At 31.6% G+C, this 18,306-nt stretch overlaps 1 protein-coding gene across 3 annotated transcripts in view; it reads left to right on the forward strand.

Moving 5' to 3' along the window:
- Window positions 1–4,312: 4,312 nt before the first annotated feature.
- LOC105151281 (zwei Ig domain protein zig-8) overlaps window positions 4,313–18,306 on the forward strand; it is a 114,792-nt gene continuing 100,798 nt past the window's right edge. The window contains exons 1-2 of one of the 3 annotated variants that reach the window (XM_011064902.2): window positions 4,313–4,953; window positions 11,390–11,957. In XM_011064902.2, the coding sequence (XP_011063204.2) occupies window positions 11,819–11,957 (139 nt within the window). In that variant the 5' untranslated portion in view covers window positions 4,313–4,953; window positions 11,390–11,818. The remainder of the gene's footprint in view (window positions 4,954–11,389; window positions 11,958–18,306) is intronic. The other 2 variants (XM_087406570.1, XM_087406571.1) reach the window with 2 other exon arrangements.

Consider the following 18,306-nt stretch of genomic DNA (forward strand, 5'->3'; position numbering starts at 1 on the left):
ATTAATTAGATATTCCTAGGCGATGCTATCACTTAGATCTTTTATCATAAAAATATGAAGTTTGTAATTAATTAAAAAAAATGTAAATTGGTTTATTTTTAAAATGTAAAATGTTTTATTCTTCTTTTATAGTACCTGAAAAATTTTATATACCTGAAAAATTAATTATAAGCACAACACATGATTATCGATTAACCTTGGATAACTGACAACAGATCAGTTATTAATAATCTTTTACTGCATAATAAAGCGATACGTACTTAAATAATTATTTTCGCGCATAAACGACGGCATATCAAATTACGTGCGGTACTTTTTCTTTTTTTCCCATCGCTGGGAGGAGAAAGAAAGAATTTGTGTCCTACAGGTCGGCGAGGGCGGCACCATTTCTATTCATCGTGGAAAATAAAGCCGGTCTCGATCGCGAGTTCCGATAACTATGAATATTTTATCTGCATAATATTTCTGGCACCCATCGGTGCGCTTTTTTTGCCACGTTCCCGCATGTACGTCGATCCTCCTTCCACTGTCTGACGAGACGACGCTGGCAATAACGTCGCATCCAGAAGCCGTATCGTGATACGTATCGGTGGCCGTGTATAAACGCGTCAACGTGCAAATCGCGGATTTCCCCACACCTGCCATGCAATCGCAGCTTTCACGTGAGTTGGAAAAGGGCGGCACGATCTCGCGGATCGCGCACACACCGGGGCTTTTGTACGGATCGCCGCGTGGATTAACAGGCTTCACGGATCGCCGCGGAATAGACCGGCATGGAGTCAGGATGCTGTTATGATGCGTGTAATGGGTAATGTTGCGTACCGAAAGTAATGTTGTTTGTCGCGAAACGCTGTTAATAGATGCGTCGCGTTGTCCCCCGTATGTCGTATTACAATTTTATTGCGCGAGTACAATGTCACGCTTCGTCGCTCGATGGACGGTACGTTGGAATATTCCGCGTCGTTATCTATTAGATTATGTAATTGCCATTACAATAAGAATTAATTTAAAGAAACAAAAAGAAATAGCTCACAGTTGAAAAATTTGTATTAAATTTAATACATTTTACATGTCCAAGCGGTCAAATTTTTGTAATAATTTAACACAAGATGAGTACGTTAGGAAATAATCCAAATATTAGGTAAAAATTAACGCAAAAGTGTAACACTAACATAATTTATAAATAATCATCTTTCTTTTATTAAAATTAACAGTTATAATATGTAAAATTAACATACACTTTATCTTACTCATTTATCTTGGAATTTATGTTTTAAAAACTATTATTTTGTAAACTACGTTACTTATTCACTTATTTATAAACTGTATTATTTTAAAAATAAGAAATATTGAGTATCAATTTAATATAAAATATTTGAATAACACAAAAAAACACATTATGTTAAATTAACACTTGAATATATTAAAAATTTAACACAAAATTTTAACAAAGATTTGAGTAAATCGTTTCTAACACAAATACAAAATATTTTTTACTGTGTAAGTAAAAAGTATACAAACAATGCAACGAGTAAGAATATTGGTTTTATAAAAAAGGGGCATATAGGTAGAAGGAAGAAGTTAAGTAACTTTAATTACCATAATAAGACGTGGAATGAAAAGCAACAGTGGAGGTTATATATTATTAAAAAGTGTGTCAAGCAAACCCGAAAAGAAGTTAACAAAATGTCGAGATACTGAGATAAAGACATCTTTCTTGCTCTAGGAGGGGTAGTCCGTGATGGAAATTTAAATTTCCCATGTACGAAAGCTTCGCACAAAGCTCGAGTGGCTTGCTTAATAAAATTTTTCTACGTGCAGAAATTCCTCCTGTGCGTCTCTTTTCACATCTGCACATCCTAAGACCATAAGACGTGAAATCCCGTGCCCGTTTGCCTCTACGCGCCGCCATATGATTACAAAGGGAGCACACGTTCAACGCAATGGATCGCAAATTCTGTGTGTATTCGTGGTTAGCCGTGTGCAACGCCGGGGACGGATCGATCGCGGAAGATATGCACGCTCGGATGCTGCGCTTTTGCACGAGTCGCATCGATGAACCGACTGCGAATTCCCTGCGCGCGTGATACGCGGCGTTACTACGTTGTTACCTGATAAGCGGAGTTCACTGTGTGCAGATTTCACCCCTTAACCCTTTAACGCTGCTTGCCGCGAATTGACGAGCCGTCCATTATGACCGATTTATATGATTAAGCGAGACACAATGCCAAATTCATCGTTGATTGTCACGCGTTTATCATCGCTAATAAAATATTTTTGATCCTGCATTCTCTGAGAATTCACGTTGCGCTACTATTACATCATCAGTATTATCGCCATCAACAACGATTACAAACTAGTTCAATTATACGTCTACGATGCGCTTGGTAATAACGAAATTGTTGAATTTATAATTCGAATGTTACGAATAATTTCTACACGTAGCATATTATAACTTTGGGTCAAAATATTAAATTAAATATTTGACTCGTAGAGACTAATTAATTTTGTAAAGACTACCAAAGAAAACACAAAATTGAGAAGATATAAGATTAATTAAATAGATTTATCATTAAAAATTATATCTGTTAAATACAGTTATGTATGCCAAGATTATATAAATTAACGTTTCACGTATAATTACGATGTCTATACTTGTGATGAGATATCAGAGAGAAATTCTCTATTTCGAGAGAATTTTTTGGTGCAAGAAGAAAAAGGGACTTTTTCTAATATTGCAATTTGGAACTTCCAAATTGGGAGACCCAATTACAAAAAAATTTCTTTTTCCCTTTACGCTAAAAAAATCAACCGAAATAGGAAATTTCCCTCCGATATCCCATTATAGATCTATGAATGCTGTCTTGAAATAACGTGATATATGGAATAATTTAATACCTTCAATATTAAGTGGAAATCGATTAAGAAGTATTTAAATATAAATAAGAAAAAATTTTTATTTTCAATTTTTATTTTTATTTTCAATCGAAGCTGAAGTTGGTTCAGTAATAAATATTATCATATGTTTCAATAGTTGAATTGATAAAACATTCGCAAGGAATTCGGAAGATACAATTTTGAATCTCGACTAGGGTAATACTTTCTGCAATACGTTATAGATATTTACAGGTTGTTAATGCTAGTAGAATTATTATTAAATCGACGATTAATTAATTTCATTGTGACATTATTATTTTAGTTTGTAATTGTGTTCCAAATTTGACAAATTAAATCGGCACACGATTTGTAGAACTGATAATTGTACATAAATATTGCTAATTGTAAGCATCGCTATGACTGAAAATAGCATTCTTCTCTTATTCGTGTTTAATACATCCATGCACCGTTTTCCTATCATGGTAAACAGCCAAATTTACATAGCTAATTATGGTCGCGTATACCTGTCGCATCGCATTTTGGATTACTAGCATCTGCATGTCCAAATGATGTACGTCTGATTTGTTCTCTAAATTGATACATACATATTAGAATCATAATTTATTACCTTTAGCAAAACTATTGAGGCAATTTTTAACAGCAACCAAATATTTTTATATAATAAAAAATTTAGTTGCTATTACGAAATACATTCTTTGACTTTATAAATAATAGAAATACTTTTTTTATATCGATTGAACAAATTAGTTCGTATATGAAATGATTATAGATTTGTTTGATATATTTTAATTAAAAACTTTTATTTGGTATACATTTTGACTAAGTTTTTATTGCTACAGCAAAACTTTGGTTAATAGAACAAAACACTTTTTCTAAAGTACAGTAAATTCAGCGTTTCGTTACAAATGATTACAATACAAAATCTATAGGAAGATTTACGCGTAGGTTGAAAATTTTCTTTTTTCCATTCGTAAAATTTCGTAAAATTTCAAGTTTCAACCTCAGATCGATTTACATGTTTCATATCCGGTTACTGAATATCTCAGAGAGCATAGTCATTTTAGGAAACACGGTCGGAGTAACATACGCTTCGACAATCCGTGTTAATCTAGGCAACGTCGCTTATATCACTTAATCCTTTATACTTCCTCCGTATTTCCCTTTACAATATTAACACGATTTGCTATATCACATTTCGGCGCCGTGGTGCCTACAATGCGGGCTCTCCGCACACGTAGATTATCGAGTTCCCCGCACACCCGGCGTATCTTCGTGTGAGCTCCAAATTCATGAGGGGCAAGTGCTTGCACCACTACAATATCGTGCAGAGTAACGAGGAAGGCAATTGGTCCTCCATCCTCACAGATTTCACTCGCTCGCACTTATACACGTTCACCTCGACAGACGACAATTCACGACGATCATCGTTGTGAACTACACACACACACACACACACACACACACACACACACATACCGACGGAACGTCTCGAGTGGTTTGTCGCCATGGGACGTACCACGCGCTGTTAGTGTGGCTCACGCACCCACAGTGCGTGTGACTGTTTGTCACGCGTGTGGCCGACACGCGTGTGTGCACGTTATGCGTCGTCGTCGTCGTCGTCGTCGTCGTCGTCGTATTTGTCGGCTTACCTAAGTTTATTGTTAGAGGGACCGCGTAGCACACTGTAGACGGAGCTTGACGATTTAGTGCGTCTCGCAAGCTGGTCCGGGTATCACGTGTACCGGCTCTGATCTATCTTGATCATCTCGTGATGACGCGGAAAGAGATCTCGGTGATAATGCGTGAAAACATGTGCAAGTGCAAATTAAGGTGAACCACAAAATGCCTAACTAAGTAATTTTTATTATTGTTATAATAAATCTTTAATTCACGATAAAATCGTGAATGGATATATGTGAGGTGCAGTTATCTACGATCTATTTGATAAATGACTTTAATAGAACAATCTAAAATTATAAAATAATAAAGCAATGCTGTTACACAATAATTGCATAAAACTCTAATTGCATAATTTTAATAAGTGTAAAAAAATAGGTAACTTTTTAATTTTACAATCATCTGTATATAATAAATTATTTGTTTGATGATATATTATTAAATAAATATTTTAACGATAGCATAATTAACCGATAAAAATAAAACAATAATAGGATAGGATATGACAATGGCTATATTTCTACGACAGTAATTAAATCCGAAATAACAAGATTACAACACAGCCCATTTTAAATAACGTATAGGAAAGAAGGAGCCGGACCAGAATACCAAAAGCAAATAAAAGTTGTCCCAGTACGCATAGCTCCGACTTGTTTACACAGATACCACAATCAGTCCCGTTTTCCATATATCTCTCACAAACTTGGAAATCAAGCGGAACGCAATGGCGAGATTCCGCGGGCAACGCATCATCGGAGAACCATTCGCTCCATTGGATGAGGGTGGCGCGGCGGGGTGAGGAAATGAAAAACGAGAAATTAGGATTTCGAGGACAGCGAAGTGCTTGGAACACGAAAAACCAATTGCATGAGAAACTCAAGAGGAGATGGTAGATAGCCGAAAGCGCGATAGCTCAATGAGAGTCGGAGGATGGTGAAGATAGATACATTGTTTACACCAAAAATAGTATTTTTATAAAATCGTCAGACAATTGTTATAAATGTGAAGAGTGATGATCAAGAACGCATACTTTAATGGGCATTTAATCAAGAGAAAAAGAAAGAGAGAGAGAGAGAGAGAGAGAGAGAGAGAGAGAGAGAGAGAGAGAGGCAGGTTTTTAAAAAAATAATAATAAATAATTTTATTAATACAACAGATTAAATAGTTTATGTTTTAAAACTAAAAACTAACTAAAAATAAAATAACTAAAATTCAAACATGTATCAAACTGACATGCTAATGGTTTTTTATGTTTCGAATTCTCTTTCACGCACTTGTTTATTTTGTTTATCTTTGATTTTTGGAGCAAACGGATATATAACACATTATCTTATAATTTATTTTATTCCACGCGATTTTTAATTTTACATGTGAACGAAAATGTCAATATATCTGGACGTAAAATTTGCAAAAGCATGTCACGATTTCAATAAAAATTCAAAATACCCATGAAAGAAAGCGTGCAAATGCGAAACCTAGCTCGATGGACATTTCAATGGTACAAAATGAAATAGGTAAACCAATATCGTCGGCAATATCCACTTTCGAACCACAAAATTGTGTCGTTCCCTGCTACTGCGAAAGTCAAAATGAACGGATGTCCAAAGTTTTATCCTTTCGAAGAAGAGATTTGTTCAGCTGATGCTAAAATTATTCTATAACCGTTTGCGAATCGCCGAGTCTTTTTTCGTCACCGCATTACCAGTACAGGCGGCCCACGACATTTTAATGTCATTTCAAGTTCCGTTCTCCTGAGGCTAATGCATTCTTAAATGCGTCGACAGCCCTTTATTTCCCTCTCTTTCACGATTACGACTCGCGCTTCTTTTTTATTTTCTCTTTCTCAACTCCAAAATCTTAATTAACTTTGGTAATTACGTATGCGGGATGGAAGGCCTTACACACTTCGTTACGCCGGTGATGAGGAATAGGAAAGGGAAGAAACGCTGTTAATATTGCTCGTGTTCTTGGGAACGAATTCGATATAAATAACGCATGCGTCGCAAAGTCTCATAATTTTAACATTATTTTTAACGTCGTCGTGAAAGCTATGTAGTCTTAAACTTAAAGCTCAATAAAAGATTTATTTAAAAAAAAAATCTAGTTGGAATGAAATAAATGTAATATAAATTACATTTTAACAAACAAAAGGCTCGTGTTGTAATGTTCAATGTACAATTTCATAAAATTTAGAATATATAAAATAAAAGAAGAGAGAGTGAAAGATATTACTAATTTTTTACTTTTCAAAATTATTTCTCTCAAGGATACAAACAATTATTTTATATATTCGATTTATTTTTGTAAAATTTATTATTTTGTTTACTATCATATTACGACGTGTCATATCCAACATTTTTTAATTTTCTTCTAACTAAAAATTCATTCTCTTAATCCTTGAGAAAATTCCATTTTGTTTACCCACGTTGCTTTTTCACGAAAATTATTTTTCGACTTTATTTCTTTCCCTCCTTTTCATTCGCACGGATCTTCTCTCGACGATGTCATATAAGTGTTTGAATTTTAATTCGTTCCGTCCAGAAAATTTCGTTATTCCCAGCATGCTCGTACGCTGCATGTCGTACATTCATGGCATGTTATCGTGCGCGCACTTGTGTACGTCGTACACAAACGCATTTTACGTGTTCCCAGTTTTATATCTCACCCAGTGCACCTGTGCAACACATTCAGTTATCTCTAGCTCGCATCTCGCTTCTTCTCTCGTTCCCCATCAAGCTCCGTAGCTTAACAAGGGCATTAATTAATAATACCTCCCAGGGATAATTTGCGTCTGCCGTCTTGCATCAGCATTGTTATTGTCCGCAGAGTCAACGTCTAACCCTTTGTGTTTGCGACACGATGCATCTTAAAACTAACCCGACGCTATTCATGCACAACATACACGTATACTACCTAAGAACTCAAGATGGCTTTCAGCGGATTGTAGGTGTTAACGGAAAGTAATGAAATTAAAATAAATACTATCTACTGAAAAGTTAATTTTTTAATTTCATTTCTGTTACAAGAAATTTGAAGAATATCTGAATTTTGGAACAATAATTTTTTGAACAATAATCGTAAAGTAGAAAATATCTCAATAAAAAATGTTTTGATCGTTCTACAGAATCACAGATTTTGCAAATGATATTTACGGATTTTATTTTAGTGCGAGATAACTGGTACAAGAGCAGATTCAATCGTACATGTTTATAACTAAAAATATTTTTACGGACAACCACTCAATGGTTTGTGTTGTTGTGCAGTCATTTTACTAATTTGCGATGTGAACTTTTATTTCAAGTTATACAGATATGTAAAATTCTCAATGGTTCATGAATTTCATTTTTTGTGCGTTGTTTTGGAAATACGATTCTAGTACAATGTAAACATTTTACATATAACAATATTTGTAGATAGAAATAAAATATACCCATATATAGTCGCAGAATATAAAAAGCTTTTTATACATTTTTATGAATTTATTTTTACAGTTGTTCTTATTTATAATAAAATTAATTAGATCAATTAACAATATCAGATATTTTATAAATTAAATTTTTTCGTAATTGATTATTGCCACAATACATTTTTCGTGATCTTTAATTACTTTCTTATCAAAATTTATTTTCATAATTTTTGTTATTATTTTATAAATTGATTCATATTACATATAACAAAATTTTTATTTGAACAGTACAATCGAAAATCAATATAATGCGTTTATTTTGACGTGTCTATACAACAATATTGTTCTATCATCCATTTCTCATACCATATTGGGTTCGTCATTTTATGCGCATTTCATTGTTCAACATGTCCCTCGTAAAATTACGTGATATTTTTCAAATCATTTCTCTCTCTTTTAATTGCATCTCCCTGAATTTTCCATTAAAATGATCAAAATGTAACATAACACGTTCAGATTGAGACTAAAATTTGAAATAATGTTTTACGAAACTGATCATTATTTTCCATTAATATTGGGATTTCCATACAACATATTAATGTTGAATCAACATCTTAGAAACGTTGAATTACAACATTGCAAATGTTACACCAACATCGCGAAATATACGTTCAACGTTGAAAAAACACTTCAATATTCAACATTGCAATGTCTTATTGTCAGTAATATTCTTTTATTTTATGACTTTTATTTTAGGACTTTTATCCTTGAATCTGTTTCCATACATATGGAATACGTTATCTAGAAGTCATTTTTGAAAGCAAATTCAATAAAAATTAAAAATAAAAATTTCATTTGGCAAATTTCTTATGTAATATCCATTTATGTTCTGAAGATGTGAGGATAATTACGATCGTACACGATAATTCCATCCATATTATGGCATTTCAATTTCAACACATTTAATTTAATTTTCCTCACAAAGGCAGCATTTCCTTCCTCTGTGATAAGATATTAATTCCTTGAAACTTCCGATATATGAAGACACCTCAAAGACGATGATGACCATAATAATGACAACGTGCCGGTACAAAGCCCACCAACGAATTAATTAATAACGGAATGTCATTATTATTCGACTATGATTTAATTCAAATCATCATAATCAGTTTAATCTCATATTGTGTAACTTTATGTGCCAAAAACCAATGTCTTTAACTAGAAATGTGTTCATTACCGGAAAATCGAGACTTTTAGATGGAAATTAACGAGGTTATTTTGAAAGATAGAGGTGGAAACACGTTGCTTCCACGATCCATCTGCCCCCAATTAACCTACATGCGGATAAAATTCAACGGCGTCGTTACTGAATACCGAAATAGCTAAACATTTTAATTAAAACTGAACAAAATTTTAATGCTTATGTGAATTTATTATCACGTTGGAATTATTATGATTGTTATGGGACTGCTTGATTTTACTTAATGCTTGATATTATCGATTATAAAAGGATTGAGTGTATTACTTTTCACAAAATCGATATTGTTCAATGAATAAACGAATATTTAAGCGTATATTGTTTGTTTATTACATTATTTTCTATTTGAATGTTTCGATTCCAACTGAACGAGTTGATTTTTTAATATAGTTATTATTTTCATTATACTGATATATAAATTAATTATTTACAAACATTATGAACTAAAGAGAAAGAAAGAGAAATAAAAAAGATGGATGAAAGAGAAAGGAGAGAAGAAATTATGGGATTAAAAAACAAGTAAAATTACTCTGAATTAATATACGACAAAAATCGTGTTAATAAATAATGTGCAATAAAAAATGTATTATCTTCTCTATTAAAAATAAAAGCTGCTAGCATCAGACTGATTCATCCATTTAATCTAAGTTAAACTTAGCCAATTCTTCTTACAAATTGAAAATGTTCTCGTTATCCTCCTATCATAAAGAATATAAATCGCGTGAAAACTCTTTTTAGTAAAACAAAAATTGCTCTCTTTTTCTCTCATCTCTTCGATTAATTTTCATCTTTAATTAATTCAGTTGTTTTAAAACAGCATATATTGTCATGACTTGAAACGCGAATGGAATTTGGAGATTTTGAATATTTCTGATTTCATTCAGATGCACGCAATTTTCTTGAAGAATAAGTTTAATGCTTCTTTAGAAATTCCATAGATCCTTTGTCTTCGTTATCTACATAATTATAAACAGAATAATTACAAAATTACTTTGCTAAACGCTATAAATTACTACTATCCATTCGTAATGATGGCACGGTGCAGAAATTAAGATGATTGTTTCACCGCCATTTAACTCCGTGCTGATCCATTTTATTGCGCGGAACGCGAATAATCGCGAAAATTAACTGCCAAAATTTATGACAAACGTAATGCATTCGCATGAACGCGCATATAATACATCGTATCCGAATCTTAGTATCAAACGCCAGGGGCATGCTGAAATCGCATAAACGGATGCCATTTATCATTCTGCCAGGTCTTACCGCGCTGGTTGAGTGACAGCGCGTTAAATTTAGCATTAATGATGCGGTTCCAGGTACTATAGCAAGACGGAAGTTCGTTAATTAGTTATCGCGGCGAAAAGTGTACGGCAACTTGTGCCACATTCCACGCATCTCGTCGTGTCTCCTTCGCGCCACACCGACAAATTTCGATCTTCCGCGGAGAGATAACCCCGGAGATAACGGTTGCGTTTCGAGTTCTACCTCAATTCGCTACATTTCGTTACATTTTGAATGCGGTACGCAAAGTCTTTTCATATATTATCTATTAATTTCAATTTGTCGAGTTGTTGTAATGCAGAAGTCAATATTTATTTAGAATGCTGATCTTTTGCGTTGTTAATAAAAATATCTCTAATTAAAAATTTTTTAGACTGGTTGATCTTAATTGTGAATGAAACTAAAGATAGGTACGTGCAATTGTATATAAGTTGTTCTACTTAGAAAAAAAAATATATTTCAGAATTTTATATTATATTTATATTTATGTGTATTGAAAGTGTAAAAGATTTTGTTAGCAGAAAATTAAAACATTTATTTTAAAGTGCATCCTCAGATAAATTTACCCATAAATTCCCAAGGATTCGATAGGATTAATAAAAAGACTTAATTATTTACTTAATTATATTTTTGTACAATTTAAAAGTAAGAAGACATAAACTCGTGAAAATGAAAAATTCTAATAAGATAATTGCTTAAAAATACATAAAGAGTGACTTACATATTGCGAAATAAATTCAATGAACAGAATAAATGTTTGATATGATCAATGATATTTATTTCTATTGTATAATTACTCTAATTAATTCTATTGTATAATTACTTTGATTACTTATTCTAACCGCGTCTTCAATATCACAATACAGAATGTTGCCACAAGGAAGAAATAACTTTCGTATGCAGATTAGTTTTTGGTGGTACAACTTCAATCGCCAAAACTTCATTAGATTCGTATACGCATGAAATTTCCCCGTACAATAGGAAATAAAAAATGCTATGATAAAACAACCCGTATTGTGAAAAAGGGAGGCTGTTTCAACGCATGTCGTCCGCAAGTCGGCCTCGCGCACAATGCAACTCGCCGCGCCCAATGCAATCGCATTCTATTAATGAATGTAGTTCGCATCCGTAGCACGCGCGTTAAGATCGTTACGAAATCTCGCGTCACGTGTGCGAGAACCGAAAGTGGAAGGAAGGAAGGAAGGAAGCACGTGAGGCATTATTAAACTTCTCGTGCTCTAATCCGGGTGTAACGCGCGTGGTTTACGTGGTCGGAACGAAAACTATGCGGTACGATGAGGGGGCTAAGAAGAATCGGTGGTGGCCTACCGAGCGGGAAAAAGCTGGACTGCTGCCAGAAGATGCGTCAAGCTCGAGGAGTATTGCTGGTGTACTTGAGCATCTGTGCATTGCTGCCCGACGCTATTTTCACTGGTGAGTATCGATGATTTTTCTTTTCGTATTATTACGGCTTTCTGTTCGATCTCCGTAATATAGACATGTGTAATGGAAGTTCCTGTCTTCGTCCAAGAAATCACAGATATGGATTATTTGAGAAAGACCTAATATACGTTGTATAAAATAAAAAAAAAATTAATATTGTTTCGTTACTTCAAAAGTAATGCAAGTAACTAAAAAATTGAATTTTTTTTTGAAGTATTATTAAAGAAACAATATCGGTAAAAAGAATATTTTTGGAAACATGACCAAATGTCATTTTTATTTTACAACCTTAAAAATCATCCTTTTTGAATTGTGACAATTTTGATATTTTACAAAATTAATCGTAACAAGTTCGAAATAATTTATCAAATAATATTATGTGAAAATTATAATCAATAGATTATATTTACTTTGATCAATTAAAATAATTAAATTAAAAAAATAAAACAATTTCTTTTTCAAACTTCACCGAAACTGCCTTAAATCTAAATTAAATGTTCTCTACAAAAGGTTTTTTTTTTATTTACTAAATGACAATTCAAAACGTATCACTCTTGTAGAAGGGATACGATGTTTTTGGAAACCTTAAGAGCGACACAAGTGTTATTTAAAGAACGGACTGTGAAGTTAAATTAGTTTGCTTTTAATGATTCGTAGAGTAATTTTTACTTAATTTATTTATAATAAATAATTGTAACTAAAAAATTGTTACTAATAAATTTATAAATAATGTGAACTTTATTTGTTCCAAGATGTAAATTACTAACTAAATCTTTGATAGAAAATTCAGCAAATGTTATGCAAATAATGTCTTCACTTCGCAAAAAATCCATCGCTTCTTGTTAGAGGGTAACTCACAAATCGCGCTATCACGTACCGTCGTCAACAACGCCAGGCGTAACGACAATATGATTTCTGCGCGCGGATGCAGAGCGCGGGAGTGAAACTTTTCTGCAGTCGTTCTTTAATATAAGGTCTCGCGGTCTCACCTGAGAAATGAAGAGCATAAATCATGGCGCTCATCAAGCCTCGCGTGGTCTCAATTTTGCAAAACTTTCCCCACAAATCTTTGCCGCCCGCCTAAGGCGCTGTCATCTCCATCTTTTAAAGATTAGTTTAATGTCATTCGCGATGTCTACCGTACTTCAACTTTATAATGAGAAAGTCACTGTGACGGAACGAAATAAGCAATAACACTGTGTTATATGAAGAAGCATCCTATAGAACTTTACGTTTATAAAAATCACATACATCATTCTACTTAACAATTTGATTACTTTATAATAATATGTAATGTAATGTTGATAATATTTCGTCTAGTGAGTTTATTTACAAGATATAGATAGATAATTTTATTTAATTAAAATTAGTTTTGTATTAATATTGTAACTTCCGCGTTGAAATTATTGATGCAATTATACTTATGGTTTTTATAATGTTACATGATACTATTTTTTATACTTTAAATTGAATTATTTAATTCAATTATACGGGATATATACGGGATAATGCATTATAATTGCAAACAATTTAGCTAAAAAAATTGATATGCGTGTATATATGAGAGATAAAGGTTAACTACCGCAAACATACATTTAGAGCTCCCGAGACAATTCGAGCGTTGGTCTTATTTAAAAATAGGCATCACAGAGACTGAAGCAAGCTATATGTAGAAATACCTCTAATTCCACACAATGGTATTACAATAAAGGTAAATGTATCGTGAAATAATATAATTTCTTAAGGCTTTAACTCTTACATCCTATATAATTTTTTGTTTTTAATTTATGTTTCAAATCTATATAAAAATGATGTTAATTCTGATACAGATTTTTCAATTATAAAATTAAGTTTTATTTATACTAACGAAATAGAGAAGAATTATAGAATTTAATTAATTATTATTAATTAAATTATATATAATTATTGTATAATTTATTATTATTATAAAAATAACTTTATACGTAAAATATGTAATGCGATTAAATACTTTCGCTCTTTCGTTTATGATAAAAATATTTAACAGTCAATTTAATTTTTGTACTTGAAACTTTCTCCTGTGATTGTTTTAAAATTTGTTACAAATTATAAAAAAATTTGTTACAAATTATAAAAGAGTACAAGTTCCGTTGTTTTGATGTCAGAAGGGCGTGACTAAAAATATAAATTGAGAGAAACGACCCTTGTAAAATGCGAGGGTAGTATTAAAGGACGTCCTCAGACGTACTCGAACGCGAAGGTGCAGCTCTATGCATCGAGATATGCAACTTGTAACGCTTCACAGACAAAATAGGAACTAATTAAGCACACGAGAGTTTAAACGAGGCGCGGCACCGGCCGTAGTGCAAATTGCAAGTCGTATTAACAATTATCTCGTAATTGTCTACAGCATGCTCAGGATTTGTAAAGCTAGAATTAAATTCGCAAGTAACGCTTGCTGGCACTTCGTGTCTCGACTCCATGTGTTCCTTTCTAGATATACCTCTCGTTCTATTTTCCCTCAAATCTCTGCCATTGTATTTCCTCGCTTCGTCAAGGATTTGACATTTCATTTGAATGAAAGGAGGAAAATAAATTTCGTTTACTTGCTTTTAAAAGTAAAATGTGATAGTCGTAAACCAGCATTCATAATCGCATTTCTGTTGAAAAATTCTATGAATTCCAAATCAAGAGACGCGATAGCGTCTCGCGCCAAACATATTTTTTGTAAAGTTTTATTTTTTATATAATATATTTAATAATTTTTAAATAAATTAATTTCGATTTAAATTGTAAAAAAATTAAATAATTTATATATAATAATTGAACCGTAACATACACTTATAAAAAAATATATTAATCAGATTGAAGCAAATTCTTTTATTAATTAAATAGAATTTAAGTAGCAATATTTTTATTCCAAAACATTTTGTCGTATAAACAGAATTAATCGAATTTTAAACTGGATTTAGACTAACTATAAATAACGAAATTATAGTATTCTAATGTTTAATCTACTTTTAATGAGTAATAGTGAATAATGATCTACTTTAATGAGTAGACGTTATTAATTATAAGAGTAAATTATATAAACTGATAGTCACTAATTTTTTATATGAAATGATTAATCGTATTTCAAAAAATAATGCGACAATACGCAGAGTGGATTCTTATTGCATCTTACTTATTGAGTCTCGAAATAAAAATGAAAATATGCTATATAATGTAAACATTTTTGGCTGGCATGTGGCCTCGATGTTTGTTTTTGCGCGTTACAACGATTACAATATTATTTACGTTTATGACTTTGCGTTATCATTCATGTTTCGGCAATCTAACTGAAAGGAAGCATCGAGAATCGTTCAGTATATCATCAATTATTACTCCTCGCAAATGATTGCAAAAATAACAGAATTTGATCACTTCTTATACGTTATTATATATTAGTAATAAGCAACGTGTATCAATGAAATCCGTGCAATTAATAAATTCTTACAATTTGTAACAATTAAATGTTGCGACGCGATCGACAATTTATATTAGATTTGTTCTTTGCGATTGAACATTTGTAATAAAATGAAATAGTATATATTTGAAATCTGGCGAAAGCGAGAAAGAAAATTTTAGTGCATCAAATGCAGTGATAACGAATACAGGCTTATTGTAACAGGCTTATTTCTTTATTTATTCTAAAATAGGGAGAATATAAACTTATACTAATACTTTGTTCTGATAGAACACTTTTTCTTATATAAAGAGAAGAAAGTATGATTAAAAAGTATGCATTATTAGAAGTTTATATTATTAAAAAGTATGTATTATTAAGATGATATTAATATCTTGTCTATTTCATGATGTTGCAAGTAGAATCATGTACGAAGTAGAGTTTTGCAAAGCAATGTCTGATCTCTGTGGTAATGAGTATGCACGATGATAATTAATCAGTTTTACAAGTAAGTATTGTGTAAAAGAAATGAAATAATATATCTATGAGATGGAGGAGGTATCGGGTAACAGTGGGAATAATCATGGAGTAAGTATAATTTACCTTTTATATAATATATGTGTGAATATATATATATAGAAGAAAGTCGCTGATACTGACATAATAGGTCTTCTAAAGTGACACTCCCTTATTTCTCAGAAACTAGTTATTGCACTTTATTAGTACTAATAAAATCATAATCTGTTTTAAAGACAGTTTATGCTGCACTTTAATTTTAAATTTAAAATCATGTTATGAAAAAATTAAAAGAAGAAATAATATAAATAAAACTGATTTAAGAAATTACAAGCATTTAAAATGACGTATATATTATTGATAATATTACGTCATTTTAAGTGTTTGTAATTTCCTAAATCAATTTTATTTATATTATTTCTTCTTTTAGTTTTTTCATAACGCTACATATATGTGAGTGTGTGTGTATATGTGTGTGTGTGTGTGTGTGTGTGTGTGTGTGTGTGTGTGTGTGTGTGTGTGTGTATGTATATTTATATATATATATATATATATATATATATATATATGTCTACAAGGGAGTTGACGATTTATTCGTAAAATTGCTATATATTAAAGTACAAACATACAAAATCAGTTACTCAGTAATTAACTCAGTAATTAACTCAGTAACTCTCACTAACTAAAACAACTGAATCGAGAACTGATCAAAAAGTCCTCAAATAGTCGCAAATCGACGTAAAGTTATCTTGCTCTATGACAATACCAGATTTCATATTGCTAAAGAGTCCAAGGAAGCGCTATTGGACTTGAAATGAAAAATCCTCTTCTACCTAGCTTATTCACCGGACATTGTCCCTTCTGATTACTACCTATTCAAATCGCAACACGCGTTGTCTGATGAGCGTTTTTCCAATACCGAGAATGTTCGAAAATGGGTGGATGATTGGATCGCGTCAAAAGATGACGAATTTTTTCAACGTGATATTTGTATGCTACCTAAAAGGTGGGCAAAGATGGTAGAAAACAAATAGATAGCAAATATTTTGACTAACATTGTTTCATTCATTTTATTTTAATAAAGAAAAGTCATTAATATAGTATACAAGAACTTTCCTTACATCCTAATATTAGAGTTACATTGCGATGCTTGAACTAGTTGCTCAGTAAATAAACAAAATATTTATTTGTTCTATATCTTTGTAACTAGTGAATTGCAATGAAACTTTCCATAAATTATTTTTAATATTTAAAGGACTTATAAAAAGCAATTTAAATATTTTTGTTATTAGTTTAAAAATTTTAATTTTTAACAATAAAAATAACAAATATAATAAATAAACGACAAAAATGTGTTATTAAATAAAAATATAATTTTATTCACACAACTTTCATATATATATATATATATATATATATGTATATATATATTAGGTGTTGGAATTAATTCGTAGCGTTTTACAAGTGATGGGAAGTACTTTCATTAATGTATTTTTTAATGCTCATGTGAAATAAATAACATTCTTTCATTAAAAAACGCTACGAATTAATTCCAACACCTAATATATATATATAGAATTTATTTAAAGTATTAAACACATTTCCAAATTTAATTTTCTTTGCAGGAACTGTGTGATAAATCCTTAACATTTTTTTTTTACTTAATTTTTAACTATATAAAATGAGATGTCAATTTGTTATGAAAAAATCTTACCAAGTAACACGATATTATTAATTTTGTATCCAAGATAACGACGCACTAGTATCTAGAATATTGAAGAATGTGACACCAACGTTTTTTTATGATGCACTGGCTTTATGACGATCACTATAGAAACATGTCTATACATATGCCAACGCACATATTGTTTCTAAATGCATGCGATCATATAAAATTGCATTAAAGGAAACAGTGATAATTCATATCTTCACGTGACACTCTATTCAATCTTCTTTAATACGCGTGATTTATAATTTTATTTTATTTATTAAAGTTTGAGTAACTATAGTTCTCAAGTTATATAAAATTATATAATATGCAAGATTTTTAAAAATGTTGTTTATAACAGTTTTACACTAAAGCAAACAGTTTTATGCTAAAGTGAGTTAGGGTAGCATCAAGTTTTGCTTTTAAGAGAGAAATTGTCTCTCTTTTCTTTTCTAAATTAATATAATACATTTTAATTGAAGTTAAACGGAATATTTTATAATTGTTTAAATTCTTAGATGTGAGGCATTGTGCTGAAACAAGGGAGATGGTCTTGGTCTTGGTCAAGTACTTTCTGGCAAAGTTTACTTACCTCCAGGGGAACACGAGCGGCGCATTAATTGGTTTCTTGAACCGAGTGCCACATTTGAAGTTCCCTGCAAACTAAACATCTGGTTTTAGCGGTCTAAACA

This window comes from Acromyrmex echinatior, chromosome 5 (assembly GCF_024713525.1).
Source record: "Acromyrmex echinatior isolate Ae372 chromosome 5, ASM2471352v2, whole genome shotgun sequence".
NCBI lineage: Eukaryota > Metazoa > Arthropoda > Insecta > Hymenoptera > Formicidae > Acromyrmex > Acromyrmex echinatior.